Below are 26,212 nucleotides of genomic sequence, written 5' to 3'. Positions count from 1 at the left end.
AGTGATTGAAGCAGTGCTTTAGGGCTTTCTTGTAAAATTAATGATGATGTTTTTGTGGACAATACTTCAATGACTTACCTATTTATCTTCCTCAAATGCTGTTAGAAATGGCATTGTGTTTGCACACTTTTTGGACCCCAACCACACTTCGAAGTATTGTCAGTGACACACTCCCAGCTGAGTTTAACTCCTGTTTCACAATGTGTCCTTTGATGCAGTATTGTTTTTCTGTAACTGTGATATTATTCAGTGGAATGTTTATTTCCTCATTCTTTTTGGGTCCTTAAGGAAGAACTGACCAATATTATGTTTATCAGTTGATTGCGAACTCTCAAAGCAGGTTTAACAGTATGGACCCAGAAAAACAAATGGATGTCAAGAGGTATAGCAGATTCGGAAAGTTAAAACTGGCTGTAAACAGAGGCATAAATCCAGTAATGCCTCACAGTCTGGTTAGAGTCAAAGCAATGAAATTCTCATGTCACACATCAGTGTTAGGTCACATCCGTTATGTATCAAAATGAAATCTTCAGTGTGACTGGAAAGCTGAAAGCAGTCTGTCTGTGCATACAATGTCCATACTTCTGGAACTAGAGTACTGGTTATAAAGTTTGAAACAGAAGGAAACCAACATGCATAAAGTAAAAGTTCAAGGTATTGCTCATTGAACAATTGTTAAGTCTTTGTTATGTGTTAATGGTTGGTCAGTACACCCCTTCAGTAGACAAAATTACAGTACTCAAAATACACATTTAAAAATGCAGGTAGCTATTCCTAGCTTTTGAAAATTTTAATTTCTTCCTTAGAGGAGAAAAGGGGATAGCGAAATTTCGGAAGATTGTGAAGCAGGAGCAGGTCACTCACACTCCAGGTTAAGAATCAATCACTACTGAGTATAGTGGAGTGCAGGTTACCTTAAGTGTCCAATACTGCTTCAACATCTCGCAATTAAACTCATCTTTCAACCTAACATAGACATTGGGCTACACTACAGACCAATATGTTGCCATAGCTAAGATTTCACATTCACCTAGACCTTGGGCTGCTCTACAGATCAGTCTGTCTCCACATCTTACATACCAAAAAGTAATAGAAACATCAAATGTGTACCATCAGTATTTTCTTCACTTTCTGTTTGCACACACATTATATGTGGCACGCCACATTATCAGTACATTATGGGATACAACTGGTATATGATATCGGTAGTTTCGGAAGAACTGAGGAGACAATGATGAAAGATAGTTGTCAGAGAAAGGGAGCATGGGTGGTGTGTCAGCATCAGTTCAAAGGTGATAGGAGACAGACAGACAGAGAGGGAATTAAAGATGGATTAAGAGGAAGTAAAATGAGAAGTTTTATGTGTATCACTATTAAGAACTAAGAGGAAAATAGGAAAGGTATTGGGGGAAAAAACAAAAGAGATGGAAGGATGAAGATAAAATAAATATATATATATATATATATATATATATATATATAAAAACTGGGTAAGTAATGAAATGCTAATAACAGAAAAATACTATCAGTGGAAGAAAAAAAATAGACTGATTGTTACCTGTGGTTAAATCCCAAAAGGGTTGCGAGGAATGAGAGTGCAAGTTGTCTCTCCCGAATTCAGAGAAGTTAGTTCTGTATAGAGGATTCAGACAACCCATATGATGAAGAATGTGGTGTGGCAAGAACTCGGCTCTCTTGAGTAATGTTAAGCACCTAGTATACTGGGTGTCTCCATGGTAAGAGTTTGTGGGTGCAGTCATAGATGACAATCAATTTAGCAGTTTTTATTTTTATCTGAAAAAGTCGTACCGTGAATGTTTTGGTTGGTAAATGGCATGTATGGTTTCACATGTTGCTCTGTATTTGATATTGTAGGTTTTACAAGTGATGTGACAGGAGGAAAAGGTGGACAGATGGTGCATGGGGCAAGTTTTATGGCAGGAAAAGTTGCAGAGGTAAGGATATTGGTCTGGGTAGGATACAGATGTTATGGAGGTTAGGAGGGCAATGGAAGGTGGTTGTGGGCAGTGTAGAAAGGCTATCAGAGATGATCTCGTTTCAGGGCTTGCACTGAGAAAGCCGTAACCTTTGTGGAGTAATGAATTGAGGTATTTGAGACCTGGGTGGTATAGAGTGACAAAGGGGGCACTTCTGAATCTTTTATGAGTGGAAGCTGTTATATTTGTCAGTGGGTGGGAGGAGGAGACAGTCTGGGACATTTGTATGTGGGCAAGATCTGTGCAACAGTTGTGAAGGAGAAAAGCATGATAGATGGTGTTGTTATAGATGTTTAAATATTTATTGTTGGAGAGCAATTATGTTTTCCACAGATGCCTAGGGTGAAGGAAAGTGAATATTTATGCGGAAGTTCAAAATGGCTCTGAGCACAATGGGACTTAACATCTGAGGTCATCAGTCCCCTAGAACTTAGAACTGCTTAAACCTAACTAACCTAAGGACATCACACACATCCAAGCCCCGAGGCAGGATTCGAACCTGCGACTGTAGAGGTTGAGTGGTTCCAGACTGTAGCGCCTAGAACCATTCGGCCACTCTGGCCGGCTATGCGGAATTAATTGCTGCTTTTGAAACTGAGGTACTTTGCTTTTTTTTGGTGGTTTTACATGGACTGAGGTTTGGATGTGAACTTTACTGAATATAGGCCAAGGTTAAGAAAAATGGCTTTGTAACTGAAAAAGAAATTTGAGTTGGTCAATAGTTACACAGCCAAAGTTGCACTTTAATGAATGCAAAATAAATGAATAAGAGTCACTGAAAAGTAATACCTGTGAATCTTTTGTTTGGTTCTCAATATTGGTTGAGGTTTTACATGTCATGTTTATTACTCAATCAACTTTACCATTTTGCTGGCACAAGTTGCTGTCCTCTGCTGTTAGAGGTCTCTGAATTCTAGCACGTTGTATATAATGTAACTATGTCAGTGCATGAGAAACAGCTCAGAAAATAGAAAACATGAATTCAAAGAGTTCATCCATATATGAAACATCCTCTCCTTCAGCACAACAATGCCACACCGCACGTGAGCAGTGTCACATCAGCAGCAATCCAGTGTATTGGGTTCACTGCCATCGACCACCCTCCATACAGTTTCGACTTGGCCCCATCTGATCTTCATCTCTTTCCAGAACTTAAAGAACCCTTTTGAGGACTGCACTTTGATAGTGATGAAGCGGTACAAGCAGAGGTGATTGCTGAAGTAGTACAAGCAGAGGTTATGTGGTTTCATCAACAAACTCAAACATTCTGTAATGAAGGTATCAGTAAATTGGTGTCTCTTTGGGAGAAATGTATTTATCATCGGGGTGACATTCTTGAGAAACAGACATGAAGAATAAAGTTGTAGAATGTTAACAAAGGATGGTTTTCACATAAAAAAATTCAGAAGCATTACTTTTCAGCACGTTTATGTATATTGTAATCCATCCAGTGATTGATTGTTGTTGTTGCAGACCATATTTTAATTTATCTGGCAGGAAATCAGTGTGCAGTATTGCATGAAATTTGCAATATGTTAATGGAAAAAATTGGAAAACTTTCTGAATTTTAGGCCTATAGGTTATAGGTTGTGATGATTATAATGTGATTAGGTGGTATAGTGTGTCGAGAACTGCCAGTTAATTTGAAATAATTTAGGAGTTGTATGAATTAATACCATGTGGAATCACTACTGCTGTATAAACTGAAGTTGGCCCAGATGGGTATTATTCACCTTAGTTATATGAAGACAGTAACTGTTCTCGAAAGAACAGATTACTGTTGTTGACCATGCAGCTTTTCTCTGGAATAAATGATTACTAACTGAAACCCTCAGCTGCTGACTGGTGGTGTTGATATACCTCGATGTGGATAGCTGAAAATGTGTGCCTCGACCGGGACTCGAACCCGGGATCTCCTGCTTACATGGCAGATGCTCTAGCCATCTGAGCCACTGAGGACACAGATGAATAGCGCGACTGCAGGGACTTCTCTTGCACGCTTCCCGTGAGACTCACATTCCCAACTGTCCACAATTCTACATATGTAATGTACCTTATAGACATTTGCCCATTCACTCATTACTTGCGCACGCTTTGGCGATTCCCGTAAGATGAGGCCCTAAGGACCATCACATAGAAACTGGCACTTTTATCCTGTCATTTGAGGGGTATAACCTGCCTGAAAAGGTCAAGGTAATGGTCTACAGATGCAATGTGAAACCATAGATTCCACCCCCATGCATTACTTCTGTTGCCTGAAGTTTGGCCACATGTCCTCGCGAAGCAATGCCATTCCCTTCTGTGGTGACTGTGGCTGCATACCTCGTGTGGATAACCCTTGCAACCCATCGCCTATCTGTGTAAACTGCTATGGACTCCATTCCCCCTGCTCACTTGAGTGTCTGGTGTATATGAAGGAAAAAAGAATTCAGAAAATGAAGATCCTTGACTGTCTTGGCTACTTTGAGGCCCAGAAGAAGTCTGACAGACTTCACCCCATGAACATCTCCTCTACCTTTGCCTCCATCACGTCTTCCCCTCCTGCTTCCCCACATCTGGCCCTCTTCCCTTTCCAACACTTGGTGGCTCCCATCCCTTTCTCCTCAAGGAATCGCTTCTCTTTCTCCTCCTTAGCCAGGGAAGACATTCTTCTCAGGCTCCTGCTAGGAATGGGCTTCCTGTTGGAATTCCCCTTCTGGCCATTTTCAGGATAGGAAGCCTGCAACCTTGGGTCAGACGAGGGACTCTCACTCGGAGGGCCCCAAAGCAGCTCACTATGTCTAATTCTGACATCACTACCACCTGTTCCCTTAGTAATACCACCTCCTTCCTCCCTCTGAGGCAGAAGAATAAGCAGGAGTGCAAGTCAAAGGACAAGCCTTTCCCGGCTTCCCAGGAGGCTTGGCCCCCTCCTCGTCATCCTGAATCAGACACAGTTTTTATGGATGTCACCCCATCCTCATTGGTGACAATCACTGACCTGGTGATGTGACCTTTGCTTAGCTTTTATAAGTCTACCTTGGGTTCTCACCATATGATAATCCAGTGGAATTGCAGCAGATATTACAGTCACCTACTGGAAATTCAACAACTCGTTTCCTCTTCTGCTGCATTCTATCTTGCTCTTCAGGAAACACACTTCTGTGATGACCACTCTCCATCTTTTTGTGATTATTGGATCTTCTGTCAGCTGTGCCGGCCCCAGAATAGCGTCTGGAGGGGTCTGCAGTTTGGTTTGCATCAATGTCATTAGTGACTAGATACTGTCTTCAAACCAACCAAGCAATAGCAGTAACAGTACGGAAGACCCCAGCAATCACCATTTGCAACATTTACCTCCCTCCTGATAGGCCACATCTTTATATTGACCTGCCTGCCTTAATGCAGCAACCCCTGCCACTGCACCTCCTACTCCGGGACTTCATTGCACTGGGGCTATCGTGGTCCCCTTCTGATTTTTATGTGGGAGTTTTTATACTGCTGGCTTTTCCAAGTTTGAGTTTGCTCTTCACTCAACACCCCTCAGATTCAGGAGAATGGTATCCTATGGGGTTCTGTGTTAAGTATCATGCTCTTCCTCAGAACCATTGGTGGGCTTGTAACCTCTGTTGGGACTGTGTTTTCCCCGTGTTGTATGGTGACAATTTTTACATCTGGTGCAATTCCCACTCGGTAGCATCTGCTGAGCGCCGGCTCCAAGGCTCCATCTGATGGGCCTCTGCGTGGGCCATCTCCCATGGCTTTCAGTTTTCTCCCTCCAAAACGCGGGTTATGCATTTTCGTCATCAACCCACTGTACATCCCAGTCTAGAACTTTATTTAGGTGACCAGCTCCTAGATGTTGTAGCACAGTCCGGTTTCATGGGCCGTATTTTTGATAAAAGGCTTACTTGACTGCCCCATGTTCATCACCTGAAGACTACATGCATGCGGAAGCTCAATGTTCTCCACCTCCTGGCCCTCACATCTTTGGGTGCAGACCATGCTACTCCTCTCCATCTTCACTGTACTTTGGTCTGGTCCAGGTATTCATGTTTATGCCTTGGTGGCTCCTCCTGCTTTGAATCTTTTAACTAATAATGAGGCGAGTGTCGCTAGAGTTCTACGTTTTTGTGTGGTGTCTGGCCTTCTTCCCAAAATATTGGGATTGACGTCTTAATGTGCTGTCCAGTGGTTTGGTCACCCATTATTTGTAAGTGGTCACTTAGCCACCGTTACTTATTTTTCCCTGTTTGTACTGCTATTTTATTTTTAGTTTTATCTCCCTGTTTTGATGTGCTGTGTCCATTCTTGCAATTTGAACAATACCAATTCTCTCACGATTCGGCTCTGAATTGAACTTTTGGGAACGGGCGCTGATAACCTCGCTGTTGTGCACCCTAAAACACTAATCTTCATCATCATCATCATCATCATCCTGCTTTGAAAATACTTGATGCTGTTTGCCTTTGTGGGATATGTCTGGCTATTGGTGCCTTTCATACTAGTCCCATTGACAGTCTCCTTGCAGAAGTGGAGATTCCCCCTCTACAAATATGATGGATCCAATTCCTGGTTTTTTACGCAATTGCTATTCGCCAATCCTCGACCACCCCATGTACCCTGTCCTGTTTGCAAATGAGGATGTCTCCTTCCTGATTTTTAAGCAATTCAGTTGAACTGTACTCTCTACACAAACAGAAATTTCCTGAAAACAAAGTAGGCTTTTGTACATTTGCTTATCTTTGCCCAAAACAGTGTGTACTAGTAGGAGCATACAGTACTCATTCTGTATGTGTGTACAAAATTCATCAAAAGAAAAAGCTACCAAGATTTAATGTGAGTAATAACTTGCAACTTAATCACAAAACCTGTTTGTTTCATCTGTTTGACAAATGTCCTCCTACACCCCTACTTCAGGAATACCTGTAAAATCAGATAGAAGATTTTGAGCCTGACGAAAGAGCTTGATATAGCCAGTGGGTTTCAACAGACAGGATGAATTTGGTTCTTCAATTAAATACACTCAGACATTTTTGAATTGCTGGTACAGAAGGTAGAGAAACTTGCACCTCATTCCTTCATTGCAAAATCTCAGTGTAATTATTTGAAAATGGGAAAAGAAACTCTGCAAGAGAGGTCTGTTTTAATGTTGGTGGACTTAAGTGAAAATTTTCGCTTTGTTGTGCAAAACGAAGTACAAGGTTGTTGCTGGAATAATGGCAGTTATACTCTTCACACAGTTTGTGTGTACTGTAAGAAAGACCAAAGTTTGCAATCTAAAAATCTCTGAATTATTTCTGATGATTTAGTGTGTGATGTAGCCATGTTTCGTCAAATGCAGAAGACTGTATGGCAGCTTTGAAACAAGAAGTTGAATTGCCTATAAGTGATATTGAATATTTCACAGATGGTTGTGCTGCACTGTACAAAAACTGCAAGAATTTTTTGAATATATGCAATCATGAATATGCAACTATCCATGATAAATCTCCCTGTGGTGGAGTTGGTGGTACTTTGCAAAAGCTTGTTACAAAAGCAAGTCTGGTATTTTTTATTTCAAACCAGGAGCTACTTGACATTTGTAGTTGCTTTTCTACATTTTTTCATCTGCAAGAACTGTTCCTGGAACTAGATCCATGCACCCATTCTTAGCACTTTCTGCAACTCAGATTGGAATTAAACGCTTAAGCTATGATGTAAATTTCAGTGTCATTTTTGATTTCTCTCGAAGTGAACATTTAAAGCCTGAAATTATTGTGCATGCTAATTGCTATATTGCTTTTTTGTGTGGTTCCTTCTGGTGTCCAGATGCTCTTTGTAAACAGAATGAGGAGGAAAGTGATGCAACAGTCATTTATGCATCCACATGGGTTGTCATAATCCTTTTACTGGTCTGAAAATGACACTTGTAATGCTCCATTCTTCCATATTTTGTGTCAGGTAGAAATCAACACAATGACTGGACATACTTAGAGTATAAGTCAAGTCTCTTCTAAATTGATGGAAGCAAAATGGTCCTTATTAAGAATAAAATGATCAGTAAAATAGATCACTGTGTTGCTAAGTGGTTTGTGGTTGTATTGTAAAATTGAGTGACAGTTGACTTATAATACACTTGACTGGGTGTAGTTGTTGCACTGATATGTAAGTTGAGACAGTTTGCCTGCAGTGATTATGTTCCAGTGAGTGACATATCTGAACAATATGTATGAAGGGCTTGCAGATAAATAGCATTGAGCCACATTTGTGACTTATACCAAAGAAGGCAATCACAACTTCCAATGCATTCTTCTGAACTATTTACATTTTGTGGCACGTCATTATCTTCTGCCAAGCACTTCATATTATAATTTATTTTTTTAAATTTATTCTTTTAAAAGACAAAGTTTAGGTCTGAAGAAACTTTTCTGTTTGCTATTGTACATCTTTGTTAGAAAGAGAGGTTCTGCTTATTTGCCCCCCCCCTCCCTTCCAGTTTTTTACATAAAATGTTATATCCTCTCATTTTTCCAGCTTCAATTTTTTTATGTAAGATGTGTGCTGTTTGTGTGAGAAAAAAGTCATTGCATTTCAGAAGGGGAAACATTGAAAAACAAAACTGTGCAGAACATTACATTTGATTTCATTACTGTGAATATTATTGAGATATGTATTATAAAAATTGGCCAAAATCCATGATATTGTGTATCAAACAAATACACAAAGTTTTAATATGATAACTTATACATGGATGCCATGACCTGGGTGATTTGAGAATCATTTAGTGCTCTTTGTATTTTTCAGTATTCAGCACTTGTCCTTGTTGTGTTGTATTAAAATGTTTACAAAATGTGTTTGCATACTAAACAGTTTTCTAACGATGTGTACTGGGTCAAGGCTGCAATAACCATTACAGGGGAATGGAAGAGTCTTTCTTCTAGTTGCCAGGATGTAGGGCTTTCCAACCATGTGTGTTGGGGGTTTGAAGATTTGGCAAGAGCTATAGGAGTCAGAAGTGGAGAAGGCTACATCAAAACAGACAGCATGTATGTTAACTCTTAATTACTCCCAACAAGCTACAACAATCATAAGTGTGTGCCCTCATCCGGTGGCATCACTCAGCATTGTCATACGGCATCCTCGTTCCACAGAAGTGGTCAAATATCAGTCTCGTGGTTGCAGTGGCATGGAGCTGTGTCATGAGGATGGTGATAGCTGGTAACCTAGTAGTACCAATGTCTTGCATGGCCAAGAAACCTCAGCAGTGTTTTCAGATTGTGGCGGCCATATGCCGCTGTTATGCTGCTGGTGGGGCGTTTCCACTCTGCCCAATTGAAGTGTCTGTTAGGTGCTAGAAGATTCTCAATGTCTTGGTTACTAAGAGGGCACCAATTCAACCATCACCTCTTCTGATGGTAGCCTGTAGCAGGAAATATGCTGGCAACCTCATGGTGGAAGGCAACAACAGCAGATGCTGGTATGAAGCCCAGCTGTGGCGACGTGTCCAGCCTGGTGGGCTGCTTTATACACACCTGGGCAAATCTTGTTACTGCATTGATTTTGTACATGGTCTGCCAAGAGCTGTTGAAATGTCTTGAAATGCCGACATTGCCTTAGTGCCTGGCCTATAGTTGCTGAGCTGCGGAGTGGCGTTAGTGCTGAGCCTACGGGTTTTGGCAAATCCTGCATTTTGGCAACACACCCTGGCTTGATCTTGTGTTGCTATACTCCTTCCCTCTTTGAGTGATTTGGCCCACTGAATTCCTCATTGGTTAAGTTTGGCTGAATCAGAGCCTCATACATATATAAGGTTACACTGTTCAAAATCCCAATCACAAGTCCAGAGTAACACAGTAGATTAGCTGTGGTATGTTTGGACTCTTCATTGCCCTATTTATATTTACACTATCTTCGCTTTCCACCTTTGTGGGCTCAGAAAGTCAGACACAGTTATGAATAACAAATCTCTCTGTGGTTTGTATACTACTAGTCGCTGGCTGGTTCTGTAAACTGACGCAAGTTATGAGATACATTACTACACTTGACTCCACTGGTTGGTCTTGTCCAGTTCATGCTTAGGTCCAGTTTTAAGAGTCTGCTCACTGCTTCCTGCAAAATCTTCAATGTGGACCCACTGGGTCTGTAGACAAAGCTAGTCCATAAAACACTTACAGTTCACGGCGTTCACTTCCCTATTTGGCAACAGCGTTATACTCTCTCATGCGGATAGGAGTTTGGGGATCTGGGAGTCTTAAAACATTATGAAACTATATGCCCTCTATCTTAGGTGCTGTCCTATAACCTTTAAAAGCATCACTTAACCTCTTTAACTTTGTTATCACAATTAGCAAAATATCATGTTGCAGAATACGGGGTGATTTTTTCCACCGTGTACAATCTCTAGGACTTGACTGATGAAAGAATATGGAACAAAAAAGAGCTAATGAAGTGAAGTGACTTCATAGGCTTTCCCAGTGTAATAAGTCTTGAAAGTCTCTTTGGGTTTGCTGCTGGATCCTAAAATCAACTCGTTTCTATATTTCAGCGATCCAGCTGTTCACAATTTTCAGGAGAACGCTGTTTCTACTAATGAGTCCCGCAGTTCTCAGTGGGACTCAGCAGCAGAAGCAGCTTTCTCCTGAAAATAGTGAACAGTTGGTTCATCAAAATATTGAATCGAGTTGATTTTAGGATCTGGCAGCAAACCCAAAGAGACTTTCAAGGGCTAATGAACTTTCCATGCTAGAGACCATTTGTTATATCATACGTTGTTACAGAGACTGTGGTCTAATATGCACTGTACCATGTGGCCACAGTTACAGTATGTGCTGAAAATGATTTCCATGTGCCTCAACACATCTGTGTATACTCTGTAGCATGTCCTGTCTCACAAGATCACATCGGCAAGGCTGCACCCAAACAGTGTCAAAGGCAGCATGAATACATTTCTCCAGTGTCTCCACATCTGGAATGTGCTCTGCATACACAATACTTTTGAAATGTCCCCATAACCATAAATCGCATGGATTGAGATACGGTGAACGAGCTTGACTCCCTCATCCAATCCGTTGACCAGAGAAGATGTGATTGAGATGCGGCTGGACAATAAAGGCGAAGCGGGCTGCTGCACCATCATGTAGCAGCCACATAAACCTTTGAATTATCAATCACACTTCTTCCAGCAGGGGAGGCAGTCATCCAAGAGAAATGCTGAGAGTTCTGGCCTGTTAGGTGATGGGGAAGAAAGACTGATCCCAAAATGCGGTTGCCAGTTATCCCGGCCCACACATTATGGCTGTGCCGATGCTGGTGATTCGCTGTCACTATAACATGGGGGTTCTGCATCTATCCCACAGATGACTGTTACGAACAGTGAAGATACCATTTCGTGCATTTGTCAATAGGATGGATGACAGAAATCTTGGTTGCCTGGTGAAGAAACCAATGACAAAACTGCTCCTTATGTGGAAAGTTTGTTGCTAGTAAGCCCTGCACATGCTGTAAGTGATAAGGATAGTAACAGTTGTCATGGAGAACATTCCACACGGTCATCTGGTTTACCCTGTGCTGATGTGTCGACTGCCTGGTACTGACACTGCAGTCGCCTTCCACAGTGTAAATCATATTTTCCTCCAAGTCTGGTGTCTGAACATCTCGGTTATATCCTTCATGATTTCCTGCTTCCTGAAACATGACAACAATAAACTGTGTGTACACTCGTCCACCTCTTACATGACCTACTTACAGTTGCCTATACGCCACCAGAATACATCCGCCTACATTCCTAACTAATTCTACTCAGAAAGGGAAAAGGGGACAGACACAAATCCAGGAAAATTGAAATAAAGATGTCACAAGCAGTTACAATAAACCCATGCTGCTTAATTTCTTTGTCTGTGATAGTAGCACCTTTGCCAATCCCACCACTGTGGATGTATGGGTGGTTGCATGTGTGTTCACTATTGGGCACAAAAATGTGGTGGGCTGAGATGCAGACTGCTACAGAGTGGAGGGGAAGAGCGGTTCTTCTAGTGATCAGGATGGCGATGGCTCTTTCACCTAGGCATGGGTTCTTTTGATGGTTTGGTAGAAGGAGTGACGTTGTGGGAAGCTGCAGACAAACATATAGTCAACATAAACATTTATTTATTAATCTACTAAACTTGAATAGTCATGTTGGTGCACTCTTGTCTCCAACACGGTTTGGCATGGCCTTGTTTCCACTTGGCATTATGTTCTTGGCAGCTGGCCAGCAGTGCTTCACACACAGCTAGGATGCAAGCTGCTTACGTGAGAAAGTGCTCACTGGGTGGCAATGCCTTTGACACCAAGTGCGACTTTGCTGCGGACACGGACACATGGTGGCCATTGTAGTCTTCTAACAGTGCAGTTGCTCATGGCACAGAGCTAGGCCCAGTAGCACTGCTCAGGTGATCAATCTTCTGAGACTGGCTAGAAGGGCAGCTTTATACATGCTTAGGCAAGTCTTGTTGTGACATAGGTCATTACGTGGCCTGTCAGGTGCAGTCAGAAGTCTTCAAATGCTGGTTATTACTCCAGCAAGGGATGGATGGAGCTGCTGGCACAGTGTAAGTTCTGAGCTTGTGATTGCAAGCATTCAGACTTCAGCATCGAGCCCGTCATTGGCACGCACTATTGCACTCTTCCCTTCTTGGAGCAATGTAGTGTCGGTCAGGAGCGCAGTAAGTGCTGCAGGGGGAAGAGAGAACCGTTCTTCTGATTGTCAGGATGTGGGGAATTGTGGATTCCAAAAGTTGGCAAGTGCTATGGTTGTACCTAGGAGATAAAGGTGGCCGCAGCAACACACACAACATAAATTCTTCAGTACTGCAACAAGCTAATTACTGTTGCTTGCCCTCAATGGCATGGCCCAGTGTCGTCCCATTGCCTCTGCATTCCAAGGGTGTTGCCAGGCATTGATCTCTCAGCCCAGAGTATTCATCTAGCGGCCCACGAGTGACAAGAAGCAGGGTCACGTGGATGGTAATAGCTTCTGTCCCAATAGTGCCAAGGCCTTGTATGGTGAGCAAATCTTGGCATCGCTGTGTGATATGTGGCAGCCTTATGTTGATTGTTGCACTGCTGACCGAGTGGTTGCGTACTGCCCAGTTTAAACAAGTGTCTGGTGCTGGCAGGTGTCCAGTGTCTCATTGATTAGGCAGGCATTGGTTTGACTCTATTCCCATCAAGCGGTGGCCTGTAGCAGGGAGAATGTTGGTGGCCTTGCTGTAGATGTAGACTGTTGTGGTTCAGTATCAGATTTGTATGAAGGCAAATGCAACAACATAGAACTCTGGCCAAATTGTTTAGGCCAGAGGTTTAGAAATGCTAGGAAGATTTGTGACAGAGACTGGCTAACCTAATTAAAATGTCATGACTCAGAAAGTCTGAATGCATTCACATACTTACAGTGTGTTCCAGGAGGAAGGATCAATATTCAGGGATATGACAGCAACAATCATTCGAAGCAAAAAGTGTCTTGTAAACCTTGACTCTAAAGTGCATACCATATGGGCTACGAGCACTTGTTCAGTAGAAAAGATGTGTTTCGCAGTAGCGAAGATGATGTAGTGCTTGTAGCTCTTATGGTATACATTTTAGAGCCGATGTTCACAAGATTTGTTTGCTTCAAATGGTCATTCTTGTTGTATCCCTGCGCATATTAACCATTCCTCCTGGGTCGCCCTGTATACCAACTTTTTTCAACATTTCCACTCTGTAAACCACAATTACCTACATAAAACACTGTTTTGTTTTAACAAAGCTATGATTTAGTGCATGGGGTTATTCTCTACGATAACTAGATCATGATTCCTTAAAGATAAGATCAGGAAATACACTAGTGTTCACAAACCCATAAAAATGGCTATAACAAAACTCAAAACATTGTTTAACAGACCATGAAGGCCCAGCAGTACTGACTGGCCGCCGTGTCACCCTCAGCCCGCAGTCATCACTGGGTGCGGATATGGAGGGGCATGTGGTCAGCACACCACTCTCCTGGCTGTATGTCGGTTTATGAAACAGGGGCTGCCACTTCCCAACAGGGGCTGCCACTTCCCAATCAAGTAGCTCCCCATAAGAGCTGTGTGCAGCCCGCTAGCTAACAGCGCTCGGGAGATTGGGTGGTCGCCATTCAAGTACTAGCCCAGCCTGACTGCATAACTTCAGTGATCTAATGGGAACCAGTGTTACCACTGAGGCAAGGCCGTTGGCTGATTACATGATGCAGCATATTTAAAACCAAAATCACAGTAACTGGCAAAGGGCTACGAGTATAGAATATCTTCCCACTGTATGAAATAGGTCTTTTAACATCAATAAAGTGAGATATTAACCATCCTATTTGAGGCGCACACAGCACTGTGTTATGGTGTTTTGCATGATCCTGCAGTTTAACTGTTTCTTGAATTGTATGGTGGTTGTTACATTTGTATGAGAGTTGTTTGACCATGTACTTCCTTTATTGATCTTCTGGACTTTGTCGCCAAAGCTGTAATATCTCCTTTAAACCCAAAAACTGTTATCTTATTTACACCATATTTTAAGAATAAACTTTCCAAATAATTTGCAGCTGAACATGTGATATATTTATTGTACTTTAAATACATGAACAATTCATATTAGTCTGATGTATTCATGTTTCTGCAAACAAGTTAATTATCCAACTCAAAAGGCCCTCACACTTCAGTTTCACAATTATTCAGTTGTTGATTTAACAATTCTTAGGAAGGCTCGCATTTCTATGGCAGGAATGCGATTCATGGAATGCTCATTGCTACTTCCAAGCAGATATTGGATGTATCGCTTACACATGATATACGTTTGAGGGAAAATGGTTTACTGGCTAGTTTAGTATACATAATGTGAGTAAAATAGAAAAGGTTAATGCTCATCGGTAACAGAAGCTGCTGCCCAATCACTCAAGTAGAAGGAGAGGAAGCAGTGAGCAATTGCTTCTGGGGTGGGATATGTTGTTTAGGTGCTAAATAAAGAAAGGAAAGAGTAATTGGAAAGGTTGAGAGGCAAGATTTCATTCTCAACATACTGCACCAAAGAACAATTGTTCTACTGTACTCATGAATGACACACACATTTGCACTCATCATTAGCTCTTTTTCTGATTACCATCCAAAGAAACAGGTTTTTGAATTAGCTACTGTTCCAAACATTACTACCATTTAGAGGGACTAATACCTGTATCAATGTGCTTTTATACACTTTTCTATTTTTTGATCCTGTATCATAGAAAGTTTTCATGGAAGAAAATTTCTCTGTCACCTGAGCAGCATCAGGAGATGCGGACAAGGACTTGGTTCGTACTCCCGGAATGGGCCGCATCACAGGAAGTGCCTCGATCGAGACTTTGGTTCGAGTTGGAATCGAAAAGGAGAATGGCCTGGCTCCAGATAGCAAGATGGTTGTGCTTCACGACTTCACACCCTGTGTCGATGATGAGTTAGAAGTGAAGAGAGGACAGGTCTGTTTGTGAATCTATACTTTACCTTTCCTAAAAATCTTGCCCTTTGTTTTAACTATTTTTAGCAGACCAAGACCCACATCATAATTGTAACCTTCAGGTGACAGGTTCGTAGCTACACACATTGCACAAGTGTGGAGCAGCAAACCACTGTTGTATAGGAATAAATAAGCGACAAAACAATGCTGTTACCAAGGATGTTAATACAAGTGGAAAATATATCCAGATCAAGAACAAAGAATTAAAAATATTTTAAAATAATGACCAGTTTGCACTTAGTCCAAATATAGTATGTTAAACAACAGAGAAAGATGATGGAGTAAGAATACACTTGTTAAACAATTGAGAGCACTGTTTTTAGAATTTCAATTTGGCTGTTTGTGTTTTTGATAGTTCTTAGTTATTTCAAGTGAATACTAGCTGGAATCCTGATGTGAAACAGTAAATAATTTGTTAATTCATTTGTAGTAGATCTACAAAAGTATCCCGTTATTAATTACCTCATGACATGAGATACACAGTTCGATCCACAAATGATGGCAGTTCGCCCAGCTCAAAACATGGACTGGGATTGCATTGTTTGCTGTTCCAAGCGAAAGTTTTGGTACATGCATACATGCGCTTTGCGCTTGGTGAAAACATGTAGTCGGCAAATTACGTCTCTCACTTGCTTGTGTAGGATTCATCGTTTACTCTCGTCATTAGCCATGATAAATCACAAAAAAAGAGTAAAACTTCAGTAAATAACTCACTGTGATCACATTTAATGCTAGTGTTTACTGCAACATTCGCAGCAGAACACCCAGAAAACCACTGAACACTCATTGGCTGTCAGGAAATTTGCAATGTAGATATCGAGAAAGCGTCGGACAACATCTGTCATGACAGCCTTACGTACAAACTCATAAATTACGGTGCCTAGAACATTCAATGTGGACCATTGATCTGTTTGTTAGATGTCAGTCTTTCATAGGTAACAGAGCATTACCTGCGATTGTGGCAGGAATTCCACAAGGTTCAGTCTTAGGTGAAGTCCTATACACCATCTACCTCAACAACATAGCCAAGCAAGTCAGTGGTGAAGTAATCCTATATGCTGATGACACTGTCATCTACAAGAGCAGCACCAACCTTTTCTTTATTTACCATAAATTACAGGACTAGTTAGGCAAAACCGCACAATGGTTTAGTGTTTGAGAGGTGAAAATAAACTCTACCAAGTGCCAGGCTACTTATTTTACAACTAAAGTTAAGCTTCTCAAATGGTAACATACTATAGATGGATGAGACGTGTTGTGGCGTGACTCAGTCACATACCTGGACCTTGAAATAGACAGATGCCATACTTATGGTCATCCTGTATGGCTTGAAATTATGGTATATGGTGCCAGGCACCACCCCCCTAAGCCTTCAAGAGCAAAACTTTCTGGATTCTCTCAGGTGCTGGCAGATATTCCAGACACACATATCCGAGACTTACTGAATCAGCCATCTATTTACACTCTAATTAAAGATAAATCAATAAAATAAAAAAAACCTAAGAATCACCTGGAGCTTCTCATAAACGCCCAAAATTAACACTTTTGCGCCGCTTTAGCGAGTAATGACACACACAAACACCAAATACAAACATTTAGATTACACACACATGCAAACGCTTCCAGTCCACATTTTCTGGACTCTTAAGTGCATTCTTAAGTCAGATGGGCGCAGCCCAGTGGTACTCCCGCACATTGCCTCATTGGCACAGAACAAGTTAAAACTCGGCCACTATCGTTTGTGATTCCAACAATAACAGAAAAAGAATAAAGATCATCATCCTATACATCCTTGATTCCTCCTTTAATGTATAATGGTGGCTAAAATACATCATTTGTTTTCAAAAAATACAAAAATTTGTAGCATTGCTAATTGCTTAATTTGTAATGGTATTTATGCACAAATTTATAGTGTGAGTGAATTGTATTTATAATAGGTGATGCTTGTTTCATATTTGATGCTGATCTTATTTATCATTTACAACAAAAATATTTTCAGGGAATTCATGCATACTACTCCTGGGGCATTTTTTTTCTATATATATTTTATATATTTATATGGTGGAATACGGGTGTACACTTTAACTTCATCAAATTCAGAAATAAAATTTCATTAATTTGCTTGCAGCTAGTGATTTTCAGGTGTTCTGTTAAGTTTCCTGACAATTGTCTAATAAATTGAAGTCAACATTACATGTACCTGTAGGTGCTCTATGTGTACACCTGTATGTTTGTTTCTAACAGGTATGGATTAAAATAAGAGATTCTTAGGTGTGTGTGTGTGTGTGTGTGTGTGTGTGTGTGTGTGTGTGTGTGTGTGTGTGTGTGTGTGTGTGTGGTGTTGAATATATATCTCCAATCAAATAAAAAATTAACAAATGCTCTTAATAGATAATTTTACTCTTTTTTTTCATTCTGTTGTCACGTTGTGAATTGCTGAATTTGAGGATTTTTAGGTATGTCTGGTTGGATGATCTGCTGTCCTCGATTTTGAAAATATGGAGATTTGGCCTATTTAGATGGATTGGCAGTCATTGGACGTCAGCTGGTAATTGCCTGTTTTATTGAATTTCTTGATTTTTGTTTCCTTCAGCATTTCTTTTTCCCATGCACTGGCAGTTTTATGCATTTATTGAACTTCTGCTTTTTCAGTTACATTTCCTGCATAGAGGACTTACTTCATTACTAACATCAGTGTGCAGATATGCACTCATGCCTTTCTTGCTTTGTGTTTTTTTTTTCTCTGTCCTTCTGATGATTTCTTTTGCACTCGTTGGGTTTGTGAGTTGTTTTAAGCTATCTTTGTGCACTGAGTGAGTGTTTGCGTTTGATTTCGTTTGTATTACTCTTTTCGGTTTGCTTGTGTTGTGTCCTTTCACAGTTTGTATTTGTTATTGTGTGCAATGCTTCAAGCTTGTGTGCCTAATTCAATCTGTTTGATGGAGTGTAAATCAGTACACACAGAAAGCCTTAAAAAAGAGAGGGTGACTATTGTGAATGTAACAGAAATGCATGTTTTGTTTTGGAATCCTTTCTGAGAGAAATTTTGTATTGTTTGATTCTTATCAAGATATGCACTGAAGTAGCTTCCATTGTTTTCCTAGACTAGTGAAAGTGCATAACTGATTTCTTTGAGAAGTAGGCCTAAATATATTACATTTTCTCATAGTAATTAATTTCTGCAGTAGACCTACGTAGACAGCTAAATTCCTTGACCTGAAAATGGCAGCTTTTTTGTATTCAGGAGCAATGTGATTCACATCCCTGTTTAGCCATACTAATGTAGCTTTCAGTTTTGTTTCCCTAAATTATTTAAGATAACCAGATGATTCTGTCTACAAGACACTACTAATTTCCATCCTCGTCTGACATGAACTAATGTGACATTCCCAATGCTGTTTCTGTGACGTTAAATCTGTCCATCCTTCAGTCATTCCTCCCTTCCTTAGAGATTACTGCTGAGTGAATTTTCTCTTGATGTACATTGCCAAATGTTGTCTTTGTTTCTATTCATCAGTAAGTCGGCAGTTGATGAAGGGATTGCTAACATTGGTGTATTTTATTTTCTCAGTCTTCTCAATTTCTGTAAGTTGTTGTGATTTCATTATTTGAACATTAAAGCAGCAATTATTCAATTTATTCTAATTGATGCTGTGAATGGTAATAGTTAGAGAAGATTTGGTAATAGGAAACCTTCATCATAACACTAATATCTATTGTATTTTTGAAAAAGTGGTGTTATCATTTGAGCAAGAGGAATAATGGTAGAGCAGGAGAGTTGATATGACTGTACCGTAACTGCATATTTTTAGAAAGAGAAATGTTTCATTTAGACTGTGGGAAATGAGGAGGGGTGAGAGGATGGCCAGAATGGAATGCACTACAGACATGTACATGATAGTAGTGTTGTGATAGAAAATGGGCTACGAACTGTTTATTAAAACTCAAAAGGCCTTTCATTGCTGCTTGGGCAGGTTGTTCCAGAGAGAGATTCTGGATACATAAAACAATTTTGAGAAAGTTGCTCTGTTGTGGACTGGTACAGGTTGCATTTTATTTTCTTGGGTGTGGATATATCTACTATGCCCTTCTTATAGAGGCAGTGAAGTTGAAGATATTGAGCTGAACCATTTAAGTGGGGTAGATAGTAGATAGGGCCAAGTGAGTGATAGTGTGTACTCTCATTTGCAGTTGTACTGAAGATGGTGGGCTAAGTTTCACATGAATGACTATTTTTAGATGGGTTGAATTTCTATCCTGTAATGTGCACATGCTGTAAAAAAGGCAAACAGGTTTGTGTTACATAGTGATGCTGTCCTTGGGCACCTAAATGGTGTATTTGGATATAACTTTAGGTAATCAACATATTAGTATGACCCATTTGCCTGTGGTTTTATTAGAAGAGTGATTTGTTTTCAGATAGCTTATCACTGTCTGTCTTGTTGAGGACATTGTGTCAGTATGTTTCTCTGGTATTGTATTAGGAGCATTGTGTGCAAAAGAAGTCATCCATTCATTCATATGTATGCAGTCTGCAGCAAAACTACAGGCAGACTGTGATAGCAGGCAGTTGCATTTGTGTAATATCATTCCTGTGCTCATCATATTGTGCTGGTGTCACATTTCTCGAGATTTCAAGTTAATCCTGTTGTCTTTAGCTCACATCTTGTAGATTCAGTTCACTTCACTAGCCCTACAACCTAAATAACGTAGCTGGATAGACAAAAAAAAAAAAATCTATTCAGCAAGCAGTGGCTGGACACAAACATGTAAAGGTTAAGGAAATTTGCAAGCTTGAGATGCCAGTGGCTCCTTCTTGTGGCAGAAGGGTTGAAAGGGAAGGAAGAGGGATGGAGGAAATGGCCTGGTAAGTTTTTGGAAATGGAGAGAGTCTGGGAAAGTCAACCTGAACCTTGGATCAGGGGAGACTTACCAGATGGGATGAGAAGTGAAGATTGATTGTTGGGGAGTGCACCAAATGAGACTTGAAATCCTGAGTACTTAAAGATGTTAAAGATGTAAGATAGGGTGATAAATGCAATGGAAATTATTGACAAAACATTGTATAAGAGTTAATAAGAGCAGAATGCTAAGTGCATTGTATGTGGTAGAGGTGGGGGCAGGGAAAAAGAGAGACAATATGGAGGAAAGAATAATTCTGAGAAGAAATGCTGAAACCAAGGAAATTAACATAAATTAAAGTTAGGTGGATAGCAAGAACTCCTGCAGAGTTTTGAGAAACTGGTGTCTGGGAGAATCGAGATGGCACTTGTGGTGGAACAGGCACCGAGGTCATGACCGTCATGTTGTAGAACATGCTCTGCAGCAGGATATTGTGTGTTGCCCACCATACCAAGGATAACTTTTCTGTGCCCACCCCACCTCCACAGTATCCTGGTCAGTGCCCATGCTGCTTCTGCACCCTTTTCACTACCCTATGGCTCCTACTTCTTTGACTGTATCCACAGTAAGACTTGTCCTACACGCCCTCCTATCACCACCCATACCAGCCGTGTAACTGGCAAAACATGTACTGTCAAAGGGAGAGCCACATATGAAATGATGTATGTTGTCTACCAGCTGTTATGCAAACACAGTTTGGCCTTTTACGTTGGTGTGACTATCACCAAGTTATCAGTTCAGATGAATGGACATAGACAGAGGAGGTGTACTGGCAACACACAATATCCTGTTGGAGAGCATTCTCTAAAACATGAGTCGTGACCTTGGTGCCTGTTTTACCTCATGGGCCATCTGGATTCTTCTCCTTGTTATTGCTACCATCCTGGCCTTAATTTATTTTAATTTCTTCAGTCTCAGCATTTCTTCTCAGCAACTATTCCTGTCTCAGTATCTTTTATTTTCTGATTCTCTCTCTCTCTCTCTCTCTTTCCCTGCCTCTATCACCTTCAATGCACTTAACTTTCCATTATTATTAATTCATACAAGCTGTTTCATCTGTAAGCTCTCTTGTTCAGTACCCTATCTTCCACCTTTCAGGTTTTCAAATCTCATGTGGTACAGGTCCCAACAGTCAGTCGTTCCTTCCCATTTTGTGTCCGAAGTATACCTGACCGAAGGTTTTGATTGACTTTCCTGAACTCTTCCCCTTTGCCAGACCTTGCCAGTCCTTTTCCTTCATCTCTCTTCCTTCCCCTTCAGTCCTTCATTATATACTGAATTTCTTCCAATTCTTGACAGAATATTGATAGACTTAATTTTGATAATGTCTCTCTCTCTCTCTCTTTCTTTCTTTCTTTCTTTCTCTCTTCCCCCCCCCCCCCTCCCACTCCCCCCTTTTTTTCCTTCTAGTAGTAACTGGATGATCCTACACATGTTGTTGAGATATTAAAGGGAACCCTTTTGGTTTTGCACACGTCCTGCTTATTTCCTTCTCACACATACTTCATACAGACAGTGTCACCAATATGTGATAATTCCCTTTCATTATTAATGTTTTTGTCATTGAGTAGTTTTGTAGTCAGATTATCGATCCTGCATGTTCATTCTTGTTATTTACAGTATTCAACCTCCTTGCCTCCAGTAGTTTCCTGTTCTCGGCAACTTCCCCCTTTTGCAGGTTTACTCATCGTTTGTGTAGTTGATACAGTAATTATCTCAAACTGATCTCATAGATTTTACATTTAAATGGTACATACAGTCTTCTTCTTTATGTTCTATCTGCTTACAGAATGTTGAAAACCATAATGGAGTATTGTTCTCTATTCTGGGCTAATCCAATCAATGTGCCAATACTGGGAATTTTGGGCCGCTCCCCTCTTCAAGATTCTGCAGCCATAAAACCCTTCTCTGACCAGGTCCACATTTTCCTTTTACAATGAGTTGCTTATAGCTTAAAAAAATTGAAACCAAATGTGATAACTTTCTTGTGTCTGATAGTAGTTATGATAAAAACATTTTTTCAGCACAGTAAAGGACCTTGTCTTTGGTTATACAGCCTACTCATGGGATCTTTAGCAAATAATGATCATGTGGAATGCAGCTCACTATGTTCACTCAGAGGGCAGTAGATACTGGCATCTAAGTGTTCTGTTTTTCTTCAGTTGCAGGTGGTGCTCAGTACCATTTTGCAAGAATGTTAATGAACAAAATGCAGGTGTGGGGAATATCAGACTAGCTTCATGAATGGATTGAAGAGTTTATAGTAAAAGATACAGCGTATTGTTCATAACAGAGATAAATCTGCAGACGTTACAGTATCATTACTATTAACGATATATGTAAATGTTGTAGCGGATAAAATATTTGTGAGTATACGTTTGGAGCACTTTTTAAGTGCAATGATCACAAACAACTAATCAAAGGTAAGGGAGATGTCAGAAGATTCATTGGAAGAAATCTCGGTAAGTGTAGTTGACCCAAGGAGGTAGCTTACAAAACCCTCATTCGACCAGTACTTCAATGTTGCTCATCAGTCTGGGTCTTGTACCACATAGGATTGATAGAGGACAGGGGAAGATCCAAAGAAGGGCAGTGCATTTAGTCACAGCTTCACATAGTGAATGTGAAAGCTTCACAGAGATGCTCATCCAGCTCCTGTGGCAGACCTTACAGAGGATTGTTGTGCATCACAGTTTGGCTTATTGTTGACTGAGAGCTTATGATTGTAGCAGAATCAACCAATACACTATTTCTTCTTACTTAGCTATCTTGAAAAGACCATGAACCTAAAATTAGTTTCTAGTTCCTATGGAGGCTTACCAACAATCTTCTTCCTGCAGACTGTTTGCAAGTGGAACGGGAAAGGGTAGAAGTAAAGTTGGTATTCACAGTTCCCTCCTCCATGCACCATACTGTGAAATATAGTCTTCCTAAAGCCTCTTGATGAAAGATGTTTTAATTGTCTAAATTTCTATTTCATTCAACAGTACTGGTACCATATTGAATTTTACAGTTCGATGGATGGTTGACTGGAGATCGTGATTATGTGTAGAGATGTTTCAGTCTTTGCCGTAGAATATTGATTCCAGTACTTTCTTTTCATTGTGATTACATTTTTCTGTTAGCTTGAATCATGGGTGTTTGATTTTACTGATTATCCCAAGTACATTCCCATCCAAATTGATAACCAAGTTGTGTATTCTCTTCTTGCTAATAACCATTATTTTTCAGAATGAGTCTTTCACTTTATAGTGGTGCATGCACAGTTTTGAAACTTCGTGGAAAGCTGAGACTATGTTAGAGACTAGAACTTAAACCCAGAATTCTGCCTTCTGCAAGCAATGTATTTATCAGCTGAGCTATCCAGGCATGGATCATATTCACCCACACGACTTGATGTCATTATTGTCAAAACCTGTGAGTTTAAACTGATTAATAAGTATTTGGTACTTAACATTGTTAAATGGCTTTCCATAATCTACAAAGCAGGCAAGTCATCTGCTGGCTGGTTCAGAAATTTTTGTATTTAGTCCTGTGTAAAGAACTGAAGTTTTTCCTCTTTAGGGCTAGCAGCATGATATATTTCTGATAGACATGAGTATTAGAATAGATGCACCAAATAGCTGCTTTATAATAACTAATCTTTATTCACAATACTGTAAGAGTGGAACTGTCAGACTATTGTCACTGTAAGTAACATTTTATTTTCGACATACTTACATCATTTACCATCTTATTAAAATAGTTATGTTAAAAAAGTCAGTTCACTAGTGACGTAATATGGATGCCTTATCAGTCTAGATGTACTTGGCAATGGCGATAAAGGTTAAAACAGTCTGTCATGAATAAGCAGCTATTGGATGTATCTATCTCCACTATATTGTGAGAAGCAACTATCCTCCTTGTAGTATTGTTGAAGCTAGTTTGATATTATGATCTTCTACTTCTTCAGTATTACCAGAACTTGGTTTATGTGGGTAGTTTGTCTGCCTTAACTGAGCTCTGTTAACCGAGCTTATTTTTCAGAGGGCTTCCTTTCAGAAACCCCATTTTAAATTCTGAGTATTCTTTTTACATCCATTAAAAATCCACTGTAATTTTGTCATGAGCTTTTTTTTATTTTTGTAATTTTTTTAAATTTATTTACAGTATATCTTTCTGCCATAAATGTTGGTTTTCTTGCAGCCTGATCCCAGCTTTTGGATTTAGTACTTCACCTCTGATAGTCGAATGATATTGCAGAAAATATTGTCCAATTAATGCAGAATATATACCACTGCCTGACGCACAAAAGTGAACCCTCAGTCTCAGATCCAATGATAACTACATATGTGATTCTTTCAGTAAATTTGAATCTGCCATTTGCACGACTATGATACTGAATTCATGCATCAGACTTTATCTGGAGTATTTGATGGATGTCTTGCACATGAAGACAATTTGTTGTTAATGTACCAGTGATATGATGCTTTTTTCTTGCCTGAAGGTTATATGACATTTATTTACATTCGAGATTAAATAGGAGTCATTGGAAAAGAAACATCTACCCAAAGCTTTCTGGATTTTGCGACAGTTTTCTAGTAGCAATACTTCGCAGCAGATAACATTGTTTTCTGTTAACAGTCTGAACAACTGGTAACATCTGCTAATAAAATTACTTGCAGATCAGTAACAGAGATCCTCTTGTGACATCTCTCCTGTATGTGGATCGGAATAATAGGATGAGTGATAGTCAAGGGAGGGATGTGGACTGTATGTAATGATAGTGCATGCCCTACAGATCAGGAAATGTTCAATGTAACTACAAAGGGAAAGAGTCCTGAAGAATATATTGTTGTGTGATCAGATGCATAGTATTGTTTACTTTAACTTTTCAGTATATGTTGACCATAGATATTCCTTTGTGATGACTGACGCATATACAATAAAATCTGTGATTGGATATCTGAGCTCAATGTACAAAACCAAAACTTAGATTTAAACTTCTTTTGAGAAGAACAAAAATTTGAAAATGTATGAGATCTCCAAAAATTGTTGCACTCTCTACGGATGTAGTGTTATTTATTGAGTTCGAAAGAGGATAAATGGTTTAATGAGTGTGTCTTTTTGTCTCTTAGTAATTTAGTGTGTTTTCTGGGTATTACTTTCTTGAGATAGGATTTTTAAAAACATAAGAATCACACTATGACTTGAAAATCTTGTTTAATTTAACTGATAACACATTATTATGTATGTCGACTGAAATGGTCTGTTAAAGCTTGGCGTTTATGAATTATACAAAGCCTGATTACTGTGTTTCAAATAAATGTCTAATTGTCATGCTTATGGTTGTTATGTTGGGGAAATGTATGGGAGGGTATTACACTTCCTTTGAAAAACTAAACAAAAGGTGGCTCAATTAACAGCTTTTTACATTATGTTTGGTTTTGGCATGACTTCATACATTGTGTGTGTTCCTCATGGTTATTATGTCTTGACTTCTGTTAATAATTTAGAACAGTCACTCTGGTTTAACAGGGTTGCCACAAGTTGTGGAAATCGGGTAATATCAGGGAATTTCAAACATGTCAGGGAAATGAGGGAAATATCAGGGAAATCTGAAAAAATAACACTGGAAACATCTCGTTTTTGTCTTAGTAGATGAAATGGTTTGTTTACTGAGATGTCATGCATCGTCACTGGCTGGGCACAACTGAGTACTTGCCCTGCTTCCCGACTGCCTCATTCTTACTGCTTTTCCCCTTCCTACCATTCCCCTCAGCTTGCAGTCAGTGCTACCACCACTTCTTGCCACTAGCCTAGCAGCTGCCGAT

At 40.0% G+C, this 26,212-nt stretch overlaps 1 protein-coding gene across 2 annotated transcripts in view; it reads left to right on the top strand.

Moving 5' to 3' along the window:
- LOC124711730 (SH3 domain-containing protein Dlish) overlaps positions 1–26,212 on the top strand; it is a 76,858-nt gene that overhangs the window by 7,807 nt on the left and 42,839 nt on the right. For both annotated transcript variants that reach the window (XR_007005508.1, XM_047241939.1), the window contains exon 2: positions 15,269–15,459. Coding sequence is in view for 1 of the 2 variants with exons in the window: in XM_047241939.1 (XP_047097895.1) it covers positions 15,269–15,459 (191 nt within the window). In the remaining variant the exon portion in view is untranslated. The remainder of the gene's footprint in view (positions 1–15,268; positions 15,460–26,212) is intronic.

Source organism: Schistocerca piceifrons, chromosome 8, assembly GCF_021461385.2.
Source record: "Schistocerca piceifrons isolate TAMUIC-IGC-003096 chromosome 8, iqSchPice1.1, whole genome shotgun sequence".
In the NCBI taxonomy this organism is placed as follows: domain Eukaryota; kingdom Metazoa; phylum Arthropoda; class Insecta; order Orthoptera; family Acrididae; genus Schistocerca; species Schistocerca piceifrons.
This window is presented reverse-complemented; position numbering and strand designations above follow the sequence as displayed.